The sequence below is a fragment of the Macrotis lagotis genome, chromosome 1, assembly GCF_037893015.1.
Source record: "Macrotis lagotis isolate mMagLag1 chromosome 1, bilby.v1.9.chrom.fasta, whole genome shotgun sequence".
NCBI lineage: Eukaryota > Metazoa > Chordata > Mammalia > Peramelemorphia > Peramelidae > Macrotis > Macrotis lagotis.
This window is the reverse complement of record NC_133658.1, coordinates 173840017-173855826: the sequence shown is the minus strand read 5'-3', so window position 1 is coordinate 173855826 and position 15810 is coordinate 173840017. Positions and strand designations below refer to the sequence as shown.

The window sequence follows — 15810 nt, the reverse complement described above, 5'->3', positions numbered from 1 at the left end:
ATTCTGCAGAGCAAACTGGAACTATGCCAAACTATGCATACTTTTTAACCCAGAGATAAAACTAAAAGGCCAATATTTCCAAAGGATCAAAGAAAGAGGAAAAGAACACATATGTACAAAAATATTTATAGCAACTCTTTTTTTGTAGTTGCAAAGAATTAGAACTATATATCTATATAAATGAAATGGAATATAATAGTGCTATAAGAAATGATAAAATGGGCAACTTCAGAGAAACATGATAAGATTTATATGAAATTAATGAAGAATGAAGTGAGTAGAACAAGATCAATTTACAAAATAGCACCATTATAAAGAGAAACAACTTTGAATGTCTTGAGAACTCTAATCAATGCAAATACATACTACGATTTCAGAGGACTAGTTAAATATACTACCCACTCTTGACAAGAGATATGATGGAGTCAAGATGCAGAATAAAAATAATATTTTCATACAATCAATGTGGAAATTTGCTTTTGCTATGCCTATTTGTTATGAGGACTTTGTTTTTCCTTTTTTCTCACCTCGCAGTAGGTATAGAGGAATGGGGTGGGGGGAGAAAAAGAAAAATATTTTAAAAGTTCTTTTCAACAACTTCAAAAAAATTCAAAGAAGATAATAGGAGAAAGATCAGAAAGAATCATAAATAATGCTTCCTGAATTTACCATTTAGGTAAAATGCTTTAAGTTTAGAATTTTAAAAAGAGATCATTTATAAACTTTGAAAAGAGTTTCAGCTAAGTAGTGGAAACTGAAGTCAGGTTGTAAAAGAATACAAAGTTAGCGGAAGTTGAGGAAAATGAGGCAATGAGAACAAATTTGGCCATGAAAGAGAGATGAGGTATAGAGTAATACCTGAAGAGGATGGAAGATCTTTTTCTGAAAAGAATACAAATCTTTTTTTTCCCCCTAGGTATTTTTATGTGTCCATCCAAATGTCCTACAGGATCCCCTACACTGTAATTGGGTTGATTTGATTCCTCCCTATTTAGATATCTCTGTTAATTTAATGACTCAAAAGTTACACACTCTTAGTGTAGGAAGGGACCTCAAAAGCTACCTAACTTGTACCTGGACCAAGGACCCTCTCCAATATCTCTGCTTTATCTAAATAGTTTTGCTTACAAGAGACTTGCCTAGCAGTACTTTTTCAGGTGCTCTTTAAAGAAGAGGACTTAATATTTTGGTAATGACTATACACTGAGGATGACCCAGTATGTTATTTTAACCCCACAATGTCTCTTTGTTATAATAATTAATCAGTCCCTCCCTTCCATGCATGGGAAAGATACAAAAATTTGTCCCTGAATTATCTAAATTTTCTTTCCTCTTGGTTGACACAAAACTGTGAGATAAAGCTATATACATAAGATAACAAGCATAATCACTTTTATGGATTAATCAACAAACATCTGATTGCCTACTATATCCCAGGCACTGTGCTAAGTAACAAGAAGTAAAGACAAAAGGAAACAAGTTTACAGAACAAATGTAAACTGAATATAAAACAATCGGGTAAACTGAATATAAAATAATCTGGTAAAGGAGGTCACTAATTGGACAGGGAATTTAGAAAGATTTTATGTATAAGGCATTCCATAAGTTGGATGTGAGGAGGGATAGCATTCCTAACCTAACAGTCAGAACAAAGGTGTAAAGAGAGTCGATAGAGCATGTATGTAAGAAAAATCAAAGGAGGGGAGGCAAAAAATATGTAGGATGACTAGAGATGCAGGAAGAAATCAGGTTGTAATGAAATTTAATTGTTAAACAAGAATTTACATTTTATTCTAGAGGTAATAAGAAGCCACCAGAGAATACTGAGTAGCAAGGAGATGTGGTCACTTCTACTTCAGGAAAATACTTTGGCAGCATTTTGGAGAACTGATTGAAATAGAGTCAGAGAAATCAATTAGGAGGCCACCAATCTAGGTGAGAGGTTATGAGGACTTGAACTAGAGTAGGGGTTGTATGAGAAAAGAGGATGTAGTTATGAGATATGATAAGGAAGAAGAAAAATCAAGATTTGGCAAATGATTGGATTCATGAAATAAAGGAGAGGGAGGAAATAAAGGAGAGGGAGGAGAAGATGATGTAATGTCTGGCAAGGGTTTTCCTCCCAATAATCCTAGGAGATAGTGAAATTTTTATTAACTTTATTTTACAGATGAAAAACCTGAGGCTGTGACAAGTTGAGTGACTTGCCAGCCATTGCCCAAGGCAGTGCCAGAGAGGGAACAGACCCCCCCACTGCTGCAGGTCTCTGGCCTGGCAGTCCAGTACCCTTTCTTCTTCACCATATTACTGTAGTTATTTTCCACCCATCCGGACTAATGCTCAAAGGGCAGACTGATGCCTCCTTCTCAGACACAAACTCAGTGAGCTGTAGTAAACCTGAGATGGTTTATAATGCCTTGCGGAGCAGAGGCTTGATAGCATAATGTGAATGTATTCTCTGCAAGACTTCCTTTAGCACCTAATATTAAGAAACCCAACTGTGGGTTATTGGAGGTTAAAGTCAACTTCATTTTTGAAAAGAAAATGGTTACAAAGGATGGCTGTACTCCATAGAAGGTCACCATGTACTCGAGAAAACAGAAGAAGGAAAGTTAGTTATCAAAGTAAGGGTATGCCCTTAGATGTCTAATAGCAAGAAGTCATTTTGCTTTTTTCTGTTTCCTACACATTTTAAGTTCTTATCATAATATGATATTAACATTTAACCATATTAATCTGCTATCTCCTGACCCCTCTTGATAATTAGACAGGGGATTTGGACTTTTTTTTTCTTTTTTGCCTGACATAACCAAGCTTACTACTGCTCAGATTTGTATAAGTAAGCACAAAGGAAAAAGATACTTTCACAAATTGTAATGATGCTAAGATTGAAAGTACAATTTGGAAAAAGATCTTTTTCTATATTAGAGAATATAAGACTTCGATGGGACCTCACAAATAGATAACTTTAAGTCCAACCAGTATCTGAGAAAACATAGGTCATATAGATTGATTAAAGACCTTAGGGGACTGGGGAAACCAAGGCAGTCTATTTTACTTTTGGAAAGCTCAGGCTATTTTTTTTCCTATCAAACCTAAATCTGCCTCATTTTACCATTTTTCCATTACTCCTACTCCTTCCCTCTGAGAAAGTACAAATCTAATTCATTTTTTTATTTATCTACTACTCTTTAAATATTTGAGCACAGTCATCATGCTATACCCCACCTTTTCTTCTCTAAGCTAACCATCCATAAATCTTTTGGTTTAGGCTCACATGTTGAATCTTTATTCTGGTTGTCTTTCAGTTGATCAATGTCCATTCTAAAATGTGGCAACAAAAATTAGTAACCCAGTAAGCCACTCGTTGTCTGACCAGGTCAGGGATTAGTTAGACATATCTATTTATCCAAAACAAAATTTGTTTTAATCATTTATTTCCTAAATTTAAAAAATCCATAAAATTAAAATCTCCTCTTCTGTTCCCCAAGCCTTTGTTTTGGAGGTCTATTTAATATATCTTAAGGATAGAAGTAATTGTTGGCATCTAATACATTCTCTAACCTTTTTCTTACTGTTGCTCTCCCATCAGTAATTTACTGATCACCATAAGCCCTGAAATATACAAACTGATTATGGAAATAGAACACCTGAAGGTCCTCTAACTAGCCAGTAATAAAAAAAAAAAATTGGGGGAAGGGGTGAAGCAAAAATGGTGGGGTGGAGGCAGGAATTCCCAGAAGCTCTTCTCTAGATCACTCCAAATGCCTTAAAATTATGACTCTAACCAAAATCTAGAGAGGCAGAACCCACAGAAAGACTGAGTGAAACAATTTTCTGGCCAAGACAACTTGGACGATCCATGGAAAGGGTCTGTTCCACCAGGGTTGGAAAAGGCTGCAGCACAGCCATGCCACCAGAATGAACTAGCTCCAGCTCATGGGGAGTCTGGAGGCACCTGGGTCTGTGGCAGCAGAAGTGGTTTCCAGACCTCTCAGTCCAAGGATCACCAAGGACAAATTTGAGGGAAATGAAAAAACTCTGTCACACCAGAGTAAGCACAGGATCCAGTGCAGCTCACGTCTCAATGCAGATTCAGCCTTGGGAACCAGAAGCAGACCTGCAAAGTCATCCAACTGCTGCTTCCAGAGAGCTCAGTTCATGGAGGGTAAGGGGTTGGAGGAGACTGTTTAAGTCTCTCCACTATCCTTGGGACAGGATTCTGTTGCTTTGTCCATCCTCAGATCCAGACCATAGTCTAGACCCCAATAATGCCACAGTGGAACAGGGTCCCTCCTCACAGCTCCAGGGCAGAGGGGTGTGCTTTTGGTCATTCACAGGCCAGGAAGCAATCACAGCCTCTCATAAGACCTTGAAGGAACTGAAGTCCCTGGAGGGGTGTCCACCAAAACTATCAAAAGTCTGGGAAAGTGCATTAAATCAGGTCACAGGCTGGGGAAACGAGAAGAAAAGGAATCTGACCATATATGATTATTTTTGGTCCCATGGAGGATCAAAACATACACTCAGAAAATGACAAAGTCAAAGCTCTATATCCAAAATCTCCAAGAAAAATAGGACTTGGTCTCAGGCAATGGAAAAGATCAAAAAAGATTTTGACAATCAAGTAAAGAAGGTAAAGGAAAAAAAATCTGAAAGAGAAATTAGAGTGATGCAGGAATATCATGAAAACCAAGTCAGCAGCTTGTGAAGGAGATACAAAAAAAATTGAAGAAAAAACATCTTAAAAACTAGTTTAGATCAAATGGAAAAAGTAGTATAAAAGTCCAATGAGGAGAAGAAGGCCTTAAAAAGCAGATTTGGCTAGGTGGAAAAGGAGATAAAAAAGCTCTCTGAAGAAAATAACTCCTTACAATGTAGAATGGAGCTAAGGGACGCTAAGGACTTTGTGAGAAATCAAGAAACAAAAACAAAACCAAAATAATTGAAAAACCAGGGGGAAAAATGTGAACTATCTCACTGGAAAAACAACTAACCTGGAAAACAGATCCAGAGGAGATAATTTTAAAATTATTGGGCTACCTGAAAGTCATGATCAGGAAAAAAACCTTAGACTTCATTTTTCAGGAAATAACCCAGCAAAAGTGCCCTGAGATCCTAGAAGCAGAGGATAAGGTAGAAACTGAGGGAATCCACCCATCATCTCCTGAAAGATATTTCAAAAAAAAATAACCCCCAGAATATTATAGTGAAATTCCAGAACTCCCAACCCAAAGAGAAAATATTACAAGCAGCCAAAAAGAAACAATTCAAATATCACAGAACTACAGTCAGGATTACACAGGATTTAGCAGCAACTACATTAAGGGCTTATAGGGCTTGAGACAGGATATTCTGAAAGGCATAAGAGCTTGGATAAGACCTGAGAATCAATTCTCCAGCAAAATTGAACATCCTCTTTCAGAGGAAAAGAAGGACAATCAATCAAATAGGGGGACTATCAAACTTTCCTGTTGAAATGACTAGAATGGAACATAAAGTTTATCCTCAAGTACAAGACTTAGATGGAGCAGAGACAGGGTGGAAGAGAAGGGTAAATTATGAGGAATTTAAAGATGTTGAACTGCTTCTATTCCTGTATGGGAAGATGATACTGATAACTCATATGAATCTTCTAGTTTATTAAAGTAGAAGCATAGATATATAGACAAGGCACAGAAGGAAGTTGGATATGAAGATATAATATGCTATAAAAATGGAATCAGTGGACAAAAAAAGAATGAACTGGGAGGAAGGGAAAGGAGAGGTAGAATGGACTCATCTCAAGCAAAAAAAAGTCAAGAAAAACCTTTTGCAATGGAGTGGAAAGGGGGAAAAAGTGAGGGGGAGTGAGTGAGGCTTCATTCTCACTGGAAGTGGCTTAGAGAGTTAATAACATACACCCTCAATAGGGTAAAGAAATCTATCTTACCCTAGAGGAAAAAGGAGAGGAAAAGGATGGGAGAAAAGTGAAGGGTGAGGGGAGGGGGGATGTAGGTAATAGAAGAGAGGGAAGATGGTGGGAGAGAGTAGTTGAATACAACACACTTTTGAGGAGGGATAAGGAGAAAGGAGAGAGGGAACAGAATAAATGGGAGTAGGGAGGAAAAGAATGAAGGGAAATGCAGCTAGCAATAGCAACTATGGAGAAAACAATATTGAAGCAACTCCTCTGATGGATTTATGATAAAGAACACAATTCATCCCTGAGACAGAGCTGATGGTATCTGAACATAGACTGAAGTTTTTTTCCTTTTTCTCTCACTTTGTATTTCCTTGAGATTTCTCTATCTTTGTGGGAAGAGGGAAAATTATAGCTATTTTTACAAGACTATTGTGGTAATGAGAAAATAAGTAAATTTATTAAATTAAAAAACCCAAAACATTTAGAGCTAGAAGAAATCTTTGATTTAATCTAACTCACTCATTTATAGATGACAGGCAAAGATCATACAATTAGTAAGCAGTAAAACCAGACCGAAATCTAAGCTTTTGATCCTGGAGGGGCTCTTTGTTAAAGGGACAAAAAAAAAGCTAAAGAGTCAAGAGAGGTTTGTTGGGGAATGACTATCACTTGCAAATTAGAATTGGAAAAGGATTACTTGATTAAGTTGTTAAATTCTGACTCAGCCACTTAGGCAGCTGTCCCTTCCCCTTTTTTAAATGGTCATTTATGAATTTCTAGGTCCTGGGAAGCATTGGTTTGATGTTTAGTGAAAGTTAAATATAAGAATGACTGTCAAAAAGCTGAATAACCCAGTAGGTCTGAGGTTGAGGTAAATGAAAATTTCCTTGGCAGTAGGTAATATTTTAAGAAAGAATGCATGTTATAAGAGTAAGAATGCAAGTAAAGATATGAGATCTGTTGTGCACATAAAGGAATACTTCAGACAAGTCCTATTTTTTACAGTGCCCATAGGGCTCCAATGATAGATAACAAATGTATTAACTGCTACTGTAACTGTCCACCATTTTTATGTCATACTCTAAAATACAGGATGCCATTTTGAATGGAGAGAAAAAACAAACTCAGAAGAATCTGCAGTTTCTGAGCTTGGTGGGCCTCCTGCTTTGTGTTTTTTTTTTTAACACCCCATCTCAACTTTCTGAAATCTGTTACTCGGCATGGCTATATTTGTTTGGTTCTATGTCTGCTTACAGAAATCTAAATGGAATTTCTCCCCAATAGACCTCTGCCTGGTTTCCATCACCACAAGGTGCCAGCTACCACTCTAAAGATTTTTATTGTACAAGATGCTTCCTTGACAGGCAATTTGTTTCTAGTCTTCAATGTTGTTTATTTCCCTGAGGCAGCTTCTATTCTGACTGAGAGGGAGAACTGCTTCTTCACCTATGGCCTCTACTGCTGCTAGCAGCGTCTGATGATAATGGAAAGATGGTCAATATCCTTGAGCTTCCTGCGCTTTCCAACTGGAAAAGCCAAATCCACAGCAATCACGAGAGTGTCCTGTGAGCCTGTCCAGGTTTGGCTCTGATTAGGGGGCTTTGTAACCTCCTCACCATCCCAATCATCAGGATTCATTAGGAGAGCATCCAGGAGCATTGTATAAATATGTCTAAATCCAAAATTATGACAACTGAATCCTGAATTAACCTCTGATTCACACACTTGTCCTTATGACATCGGTCCCTATGACAGTTGAAGAATAGGTAGCATTATTTCCTTTCTGAGACTGGTTTATGGATTGTTAGACTGGGCAGACAAGAGAAGATCTGGCTTCACACCCCCTCCCCACCAACCCTGGACCTTCCTAGACTTGCTTTCTAATGTATAAGATGTATATAGCAATGCTTTGCACATTGGGACTACTGTAAGAAAAACACTTGGTTAAGTTGTAAGGTGCTAATAAAAATGTTTTTATTATGCATTTTTACCATGCTACAGATAGGATAACATAATGTCCTCTGGTGTTATGTAATTATGTTGCCTGCAGTTGCATTGTTAGTGATCAATTAGGAAAATTAATGCTCTAGACAGGATTTTGAAATGGATCTTAAAGTGAAATTTCATCCCATTTTTTCCCTGAATTTCCTATTTTCTTCTAGAGTCATCTTGTCCCCCTTAACAAATAAATGACAATTCAGTATTCTTTTAACCCTGAAGGGAGTTTCATAGGCTTTAACCTCTTCTCCTGTCTCAAAAAATAGCTATTTGATATCTTTAGGAATGCTATTTACTATTGACAATTGGTGGAAATGGACTGATGCCAACCATTTAATTACCTTCTCCAGATTTCTCCTTATTTTAGACTTTCAAAGGCTCTGTAGTTTCATCTTTCTGGTCTCTTTTTCCAACATGGGTGATCAACATGTTTTCTTCAGTTTAGGAGACTGTCTGTCCCACATTGCTGTGGTCAAAAATTATATCATGTGGTAGCCAACTCTCCAATGATGAACCTCTTATGACTAGTAAGGCTAATGATCAGACAAGAAGATGCAGAGCTTATCCTGAGTCCAAACCTGAGGTCTTGTTAGCTTGGTAGGATCTGTCAAATCTTAAAGAAAGCTGGCATTGCAAGGAAAAATTATACTTATAAGGAAGATTAGCAAAAGAACTTTGAGAAGCTCAGATCCCTTGGCCACATGAGCTCTCTAAGCTTGGGCCTACTTTTCCTTGGACTTCGGATGCACCGGTAGACTTATCATATCCTTTTGAGCTTTATATACTTTTGAACAAATTTCACCTTCAACTAACAAAAAAAGGAAAATAAAGCACCTTAACTGAGGGGGAAAAAAAGGTCCATAAAAGGCTTTGAAGAAGTGATTCCACTATTAATAATTTCAGATGAGATGGAAATCCAGCTGAAACATAATCAAGAACAAAATAGCCTTTACAAATTACAGTAAGTAAAGGTGAATGAATGTAATTATTCTGGTAAACTCAGATTGTGATTTTTACATAGCACTCCATTTCATGAAAACATAAAATCAAATTTTATTTATGCTAATATACATTATTAGTCCTATGAAAACTTAAAATTACTTAAGGCTATTACCTATCTTGATAGACAGGCATGATATTTTAGCCTATGTGACTCAAGGACATTATTTTGGTGACTTGATTATGAATTTCTTACAAACTGAACCCTTTTCTTTTCTAGAGTTTCTTCACTTTCTTTTTCAATAAAAAACACTAAATGTTGTTCCTCATAATTTCAAATTAATTGTTTCCCAGTAACATACTTGGATTACTGATAGAGAATGCTGGCTTTATTTGTAGGAATTTTCAGACAGAATCCAAGAAAATGATCTGAATTTTTGTCATTTTGAACAATAAAAATATTTTTCCATTACCTAGAATAATATGAACTTCTGTAAGTCAATAAATGTTTACAGATTGTTCTAAGAAATTCCAAGTTACTGCTATCCCTTAGAGTTGAGCTTGTCCTAAAGCATAAGGTTAAGCTTGGTGTAGAACAAATATACAAATATGGGGAGGAAGGTTCATTTCACAAGAATATATATATAGGCTGTCAATGTTACTCTACCTACTGGTTCCTCATTTGTAGTCTATAAGAAGGTCTATTGACATGCTGGAAAGGACATTGATATAATGTCAAGACCCCCAAATAATCCTACACATCTCACCTCCTAGTGAGGTCTTATGACCTTCACAAATTTTTCTGGGATCCTGTTGGTGCAAAATTCCTACAAATATGGTAAATATTCCCTGTCACTAAGACAAATATGTTGCTGGAAAATTTCACTAATTTGTAACTATTAAAGTAGATCTTTCTAATACTTTTGGAACAGCATTCAGTGATTTTTTTTATTGAGTAGAAAGTATGAAGTTATATTAACTTAGTCCTTTTAAAAATTCATTATCATTAAACACAAATATATTTTAATTTCCCACTAACTTGCCTTCTTTTATAACAGTGAGAACCATTATACATATACTTCACCAAAAAAGTTGAAGTCATCCATCTTAAGTTCCCTTTTGTCTGCTTTTGATATCATTTACTGCCACCATCATCCCCTACTATGTCTTCTTTACGTCTGATAATATAGTGGCCTCTTTTTTGAACTGGCACAGTAACTAGCACATAGCAATCTCTTAATCAGATGCTTGGTGTCTGACTGATTCCAAATTAAAGGCATTTCAGCAAATTAAACAATTAACTGTGAATAACAAGGGAGACACCGATTTAAAAGCACAACAAAAGACAAGGCTAGTCAGGACAGTCGGTTTCTAATCTCAGCAGTGGCATGAATTTACTGAGTGGTTTTATGCAGCTCTTTACCTTTTCCTAATGGTAGAATGAGGATCTCTAAGATGCATTCAGATACATTTAACACAATGTGATTTAAAAAAAAAAATCCTTTAGTGATTCAGAAGCCTTGGTGAACTACCCAACAAGCATCAAAAAGCAATTTTAAAAAAAAATCATTTTTTGGTAAAAGTTGTTAAAAATACAGGAAATGGGTACACTTTTATTTAAACTTGTTAAAGAATATCTTTTAAAAATCACTTAAATAATTTAGAATAAGTTGAACAAATACTTGGTGACAGGCAATGCTAGGAACTAGATGGCTGCCATTTTAGTTCTCCACAACCTAAAACTAAGCCATAGTGGCAGCAACTTGCAGCCTGTGGATAACTGGTTTTCCCCTCCGCTTATTCTACCCACCTACAACTTCTAGGACTGCTACAATAAAAAAAAAAAAAAACAAACCTGATTGTTGCTCAAATCTGCCCATGGGGCAGAGGCTGGCTGTGATTCTTTTCTGATTGGTTCTAGATAGGGGGGATCCTAGCAGTCTACGGCTATTGTGTTGTTTCAAACTGTGCTGAGAAAGGGCAGCAGCAGGGAGACTAACCCACCCCGAAACAATCAACTATAATGCAGCAAAGGTGTCGGGAAGAATTGGTGTCTAAGAGGAAAAACTTTAGTTCTTTCCCAAATGCAAAAAAATGGCAGCAGCACAGCAAAACAAAGGATAGATTAGATGCAGAGGTATATCTATTCCTCTTTCTTGTCACACCCCACTCATGAACACTCCAAATTTTCAATAAGATTCAAGGCAAAAATGCATCCAATAAAAATAGGATGCATTCCCTCCTCACCTATGACTCACTGAATCCTTGGCTTCTTACAACTGAAGTAGCCTCCTGATGCCCTCAGTTGCTAGTATCCTCTCCCCAGAAATTAATTTGAGTTTGTTTCTTACAGTTTTATTTTTACTTTATCTATTTTTATCTTGTTCCCTTAGTCTCAGAATATAGGTTATACATGTATTTGCCTTTGAAACTTTGCCTATTGAAACTTTTTTCAAAAAAGGATACTGACTTGAACTTCACAGAACATGCAAAAACATTAATATTGAAAATGTAAGCAATTACCATGGTGTTGTGGATAATATGTTGAGCACAACAGAAACTACTGATATTAAAGTTTAAACTGACATATAGTTATACTGACACAGAATCAGTTATTTGATTCTAGACAAGCTACTAGCTCAATAGTGTGATTAATTTTTGAATTACAGAACAGAGAGTTATCTGTATTGATAGGGGATGTGTCCTTATCAGAAGTCCTCTATAACAAAATCACAGGCAAAGCAGGCTAAAACAAAATATAACTACTTGTACAGGCTCAGTTAATTGGCTTTATTTGGGGGGACTAATTTGATTTTTTCCCCTATAATGAACAATAAGAGGTTTAGGTTTTAGATATGTAGTTTTTATTATGTTGTTATTGCTTATGTTTCATGCAAGAGGACCATAAAGACATCATGACTTATGATCAATATACAGTGTGTCCAATTGTGACCGCTCAAATCAATAAGTGCTTGGAAGGTTCTACCACAAGTTGGGCACAAATAAGAGATAGACAAAAATAGCTCTGAGATTTCACTGCTCATGTTTAGTAAACGGGCAAAGCCAACAAATGATGGAAAAAGTCTGTGTTTGAGGAGTTACAAAAGAACAAGAACATGAAGACAATGTTAATAGAACTGTGAATTGGACCAGTCATTCTAGAAAGCAATTTGGAATTATTATTATTATTTTTTTAGGTTTTTGCAAGGCAAATGAGGTTAAGTGGCTTGCCCAAGGCCACACAGCTAGGTAATTATTAAGTGTCTGAGGCTGGATTTGAACTCAGGTACTCCTGACTCTAGGGTCGGTGCTCTATCCACTACACTACCTAGCCACCCCAGAAATTTGGAATTATGCTAACAAGTCCATATCCTTCAACACAGAGAGGTCACTGCAAACCATGTACCCTAAGGAGGTTAAAAACTGAAATATACCAAAATATTCCTACCAGCATTCTTTATTGTGGCAAACCACTAGAAACAAAGTAGGCATCCAATGGTTGTGGCATGGCTAAACTAACTGGAACACAGGAAAGAATTAGATATTATGCCAGAAGGACTCAGAGAAGACATATAAAGGGGTGGAGAATAAAAACTAAGGTTTTTATATGTGTGTATGTGTTTAATGAGTACAATAATGAAAGCAGAAAGAACAATTAAAGAAAATACTATACTGTAGAATTATAATGACCAAATATGGATCCTTAAATTTCAACATATATCCCTCCTTTTTTTTGCAAAGGTAGAGAGGGTTTGAGTAGAGCACTTGCTTTAACTGCTAGATATTGTTCATGTGTTAGTTGGTTTTACTGAAATGTTTTTCTTTTTCTTTCAAAATCTTAGCTACATTGTTGGTGGAGTACTGAACTGATTCAACTCTTCTGGAGAGCAATTTGGAACTACAAACAAAGGGCAATAAAAACTGTGCATACTTTGATCCAGTAATACCACTACTAGATCTGTAGGCCAAGAGACCCATAAAAAAAGGGGAAAGAGACACAAGCATACAAAATACTCAAAGCAGCTCTTTTTGTGATAACAATCAGAAATTGAGAGGATGCTCATCAATTGGATAATGGTTGCACAAGTTATGATATATGAACTGTTGCTTCCTAAGAAACCATGAACAGATGGATTATAGAAAAGCCTGAAAAGACTTGCAAGAACTGATGCTGGGTAAAGAGCAGAGCAAGAGCACTACCATTAACAGCAACATTATGTAATTATCAACTATTATGGACTTAGCTCTTCTCAGCAGTTCAATGATCAAGGACAATTCTAAAGGAATTGTGATGAAAAATATCATCCACAATCAGAAAAGGAACTACCAAATTTGAATGTAGAACAAAGCACACAATTTTCCATTTTTAAAATTTGTCTTATGCTTTATGATATTTTTTCTTTCTCATGTTTTTCCTTTTGTTCTGATTCTTTTTTCACAACCTAATTAATATGAAAATGTTTAACAGTTATACATGTATAACCTATATCAGATTACTCATTGTCAAAGGGAGGAGGAAGGGAAGAGGGGGAAGGAGGGAAGAAAATGTGGAACTCAAAAAAATTACAGAAAAATTAATGTTCAAAACTATCTTTGAATGTAGTTGGAAAAAAATAAGTTTAAAAACAAAACAATGGGGGTGGCTAGGTGGCAGAGTGAATAGAGCACCAGCCTTGGAGTCAGGAGTACCTGGGTTCAAATCCGACCTCAGACACTTAATAATTACCTAGTTGTGTGGCCTTGGTCAAGCCACTTAATCCCATTGCCTTGAAAAGTCTAAAAAATAAAAAAATGAAACACAAAACACCAAAATCTTAGCTATAAAGGAATTCTTATTCTATATGGGAAAGAGGAGGGACAGAGTCAGTTCCAAAAACTAGAAGAGAACCTGGATGTCATCTAGTTCAAACTCCTCCTATTACATATGTGGAGACTAGGGTCCAGAAAATTTAAGTGACAAACCCATAATAACACAGGGAGTAATTATCAGAGGTGGGATTAGAATTCAAGTCCTCTGATTTCTCAGTTGGTGTTTGCCTAACTGTATCATGATGCTTCCTTGATTCAGAAATGAATGGCAAGTAAAATCAAAGGCATCATTGAAAAATACTCAGACAACTATCATATTCCCCCCAAATCCAGGTTTAACCTATATAACCATATGAAGCAACCCTGCTACAGTAGGATCTCAAGGTCTTTTACCATCCTGGTCAAGATTCTGAAAAGACCAGTTTCCTAGTTCTTTCCTTATTCTAGTTACATCTCTTCTAGAGGTCTTTATTTTATTGATTCTAATTCACAAACTGACAATTTTAGTCAACTTCTAAAATGTGACCTGTGATAAGGACAAAGCAGGGTGGTATTTCAATTATCTTTTTTTCTAGACAGAACAATTTTTTTGAAAAAAGCCTAGGAAAGCACTGCCCTTTTTTGGGGGGGAGGGGGCAATTAAGGGAGAGCAAGTCACATTGTTGGCTTTAAGTTTACATATAAATTGTTAGACTTAGTCTATAAGTTATAGCCTGTCAAAACAGTTGGAAATTCTGACTTATTATACCATAGAGGTTAAGTGATCATATTTCAAAAGGTGCAGTGGAAGGGAAAGCATCATTGTATGAATTCAAATTCTTCAGTGGAGGTCAGCCTGGGAGAGATGAGAAGCTCTCAGGAATGAAATTTTGAAGACATAAGCAGAAAAAATTCTCAGGAATTATATATAATAAGAATGTAAGATAGCTGGTAAGCAGCAAGCCATAATGGATGAAGGCAGTTTGGAAGCTAGGAAGACCTGGGTTCAGGTCAAATCTCTGCCACTTAACTTACTATAAAACTCTGGATAAGTTGCTTAACTGCTCAGTTATCCAGGCAATTATCTAAGACTTTAAATTGCAGAGAAAGTGTGACCTACACTAGAAGAGGGAACTTCTTCACTCTGAATTTCCCAATTTTCACTACAATTATAGGTCCAGGCTCGATGCCCCTACACAGTCTTCCTCTTCCTTGAGTGATCATGGGCAAGTCACTTAGGGCCTAAGATTTCTCAGCTGTAAAACCTGGGTGGGAGGATTGAGAAATTGAATTAGATGGCCTCTAAAAATCCTTCTCAGTCCTAAAATTCTATGATTTGATTGATGCCACTACTATTATTTCTCCTCTATTTAGATATTGTTTTCTATAAATTATCAGACATTCAACTAACATTCTTTCTTTGATTTACCTTTTATTCTCTGTGGCATCTGACTTGGCAGATGCCATGTGGGAACTTTTCTTCCTTTCCCTATATTTTTATCCCAAAGTCCTTAATCAGGTCTGATTAGGCAAATAGCTACCACTTCTTGTAAGATCCTCTCCCCCACTGGCTAATAATTCCACTCTATTTCTTATCTTGAGTCCCAGCCCAGAAAAACAAATCCCCATTCTCTGACACTTTCTTGATTTTCTCTTCTAAAGCTCCTACCTTTATTTGGTAGCACTGATGAAAATACCACTTAAGGATTTCAGTTTCTTGCTAAGAATTCATAATCCCTTGAGATGTTTTATAGATTCCTTCTGGCTATATCATTTGTCCCCGCATAAATCATCAGAAATGCTTTTCAGGTTTACCAAGTCTCAAGAGGCTATCTATCATCTACCAAAAAGGAGCTCTGGGAAGAAAGCATACTTTCCAACTGTTCACATAAGGTCAATGTACAGTTGCCTTGGTGCCCCCTGGCCAGAGTTTCATCAATCACCACAATTCAGCTTCTCTTCCCGGGATCAGTATTGGAAAGCCTTCCCTCCTGATGACACCTGAGCAAACTTCACTGGAACAGAGAGATTGTTACCTTTTCAAAAAAGGTTCAGAACTATCCTGAATGGAAAGAACTTCAAATCTATTTTCTACCTCCAGAGAGTCAATGGTCTATCTTCGTTTTTTCTGTGTTATATTTTTCTATTTTCTAACTCCTGACATATTTGAGTTCTTCTCT

General features: G+C 36.5%; 1 protein-coding gene across 5 annotated transcripts in view; it reads right to left on the bottom strand.

The window, feature by feature from the left end:
* KIF16B (kinesin family member 16B) overlaps nucleotides 1-15810 on the bottom strand; it is a 563734-nt gene that overhangs the window by 42561 nt on the left and 505363 nt on the right. Inside the window, exon 30 of one of the 5 annotated variants that reach the window (XM_074209404.1) lies at nucleotides 6436-8823. The exons of the other annotated variants lie outside the window; for them this stretch is intronic. Within the exon in view, the coding sequence (XP_074065505.1) occupies nucleotides 8803-8823 (21 nt within the window). The 3' untranslated portion in view covers nucleotides 6436-8802. Of the gene's footprint in view, nucleotides 1-6435; nucleotides 8824-15810 lie in introns of those variants that run through there. 5 annotated transcript variants of the gene reach the window in all.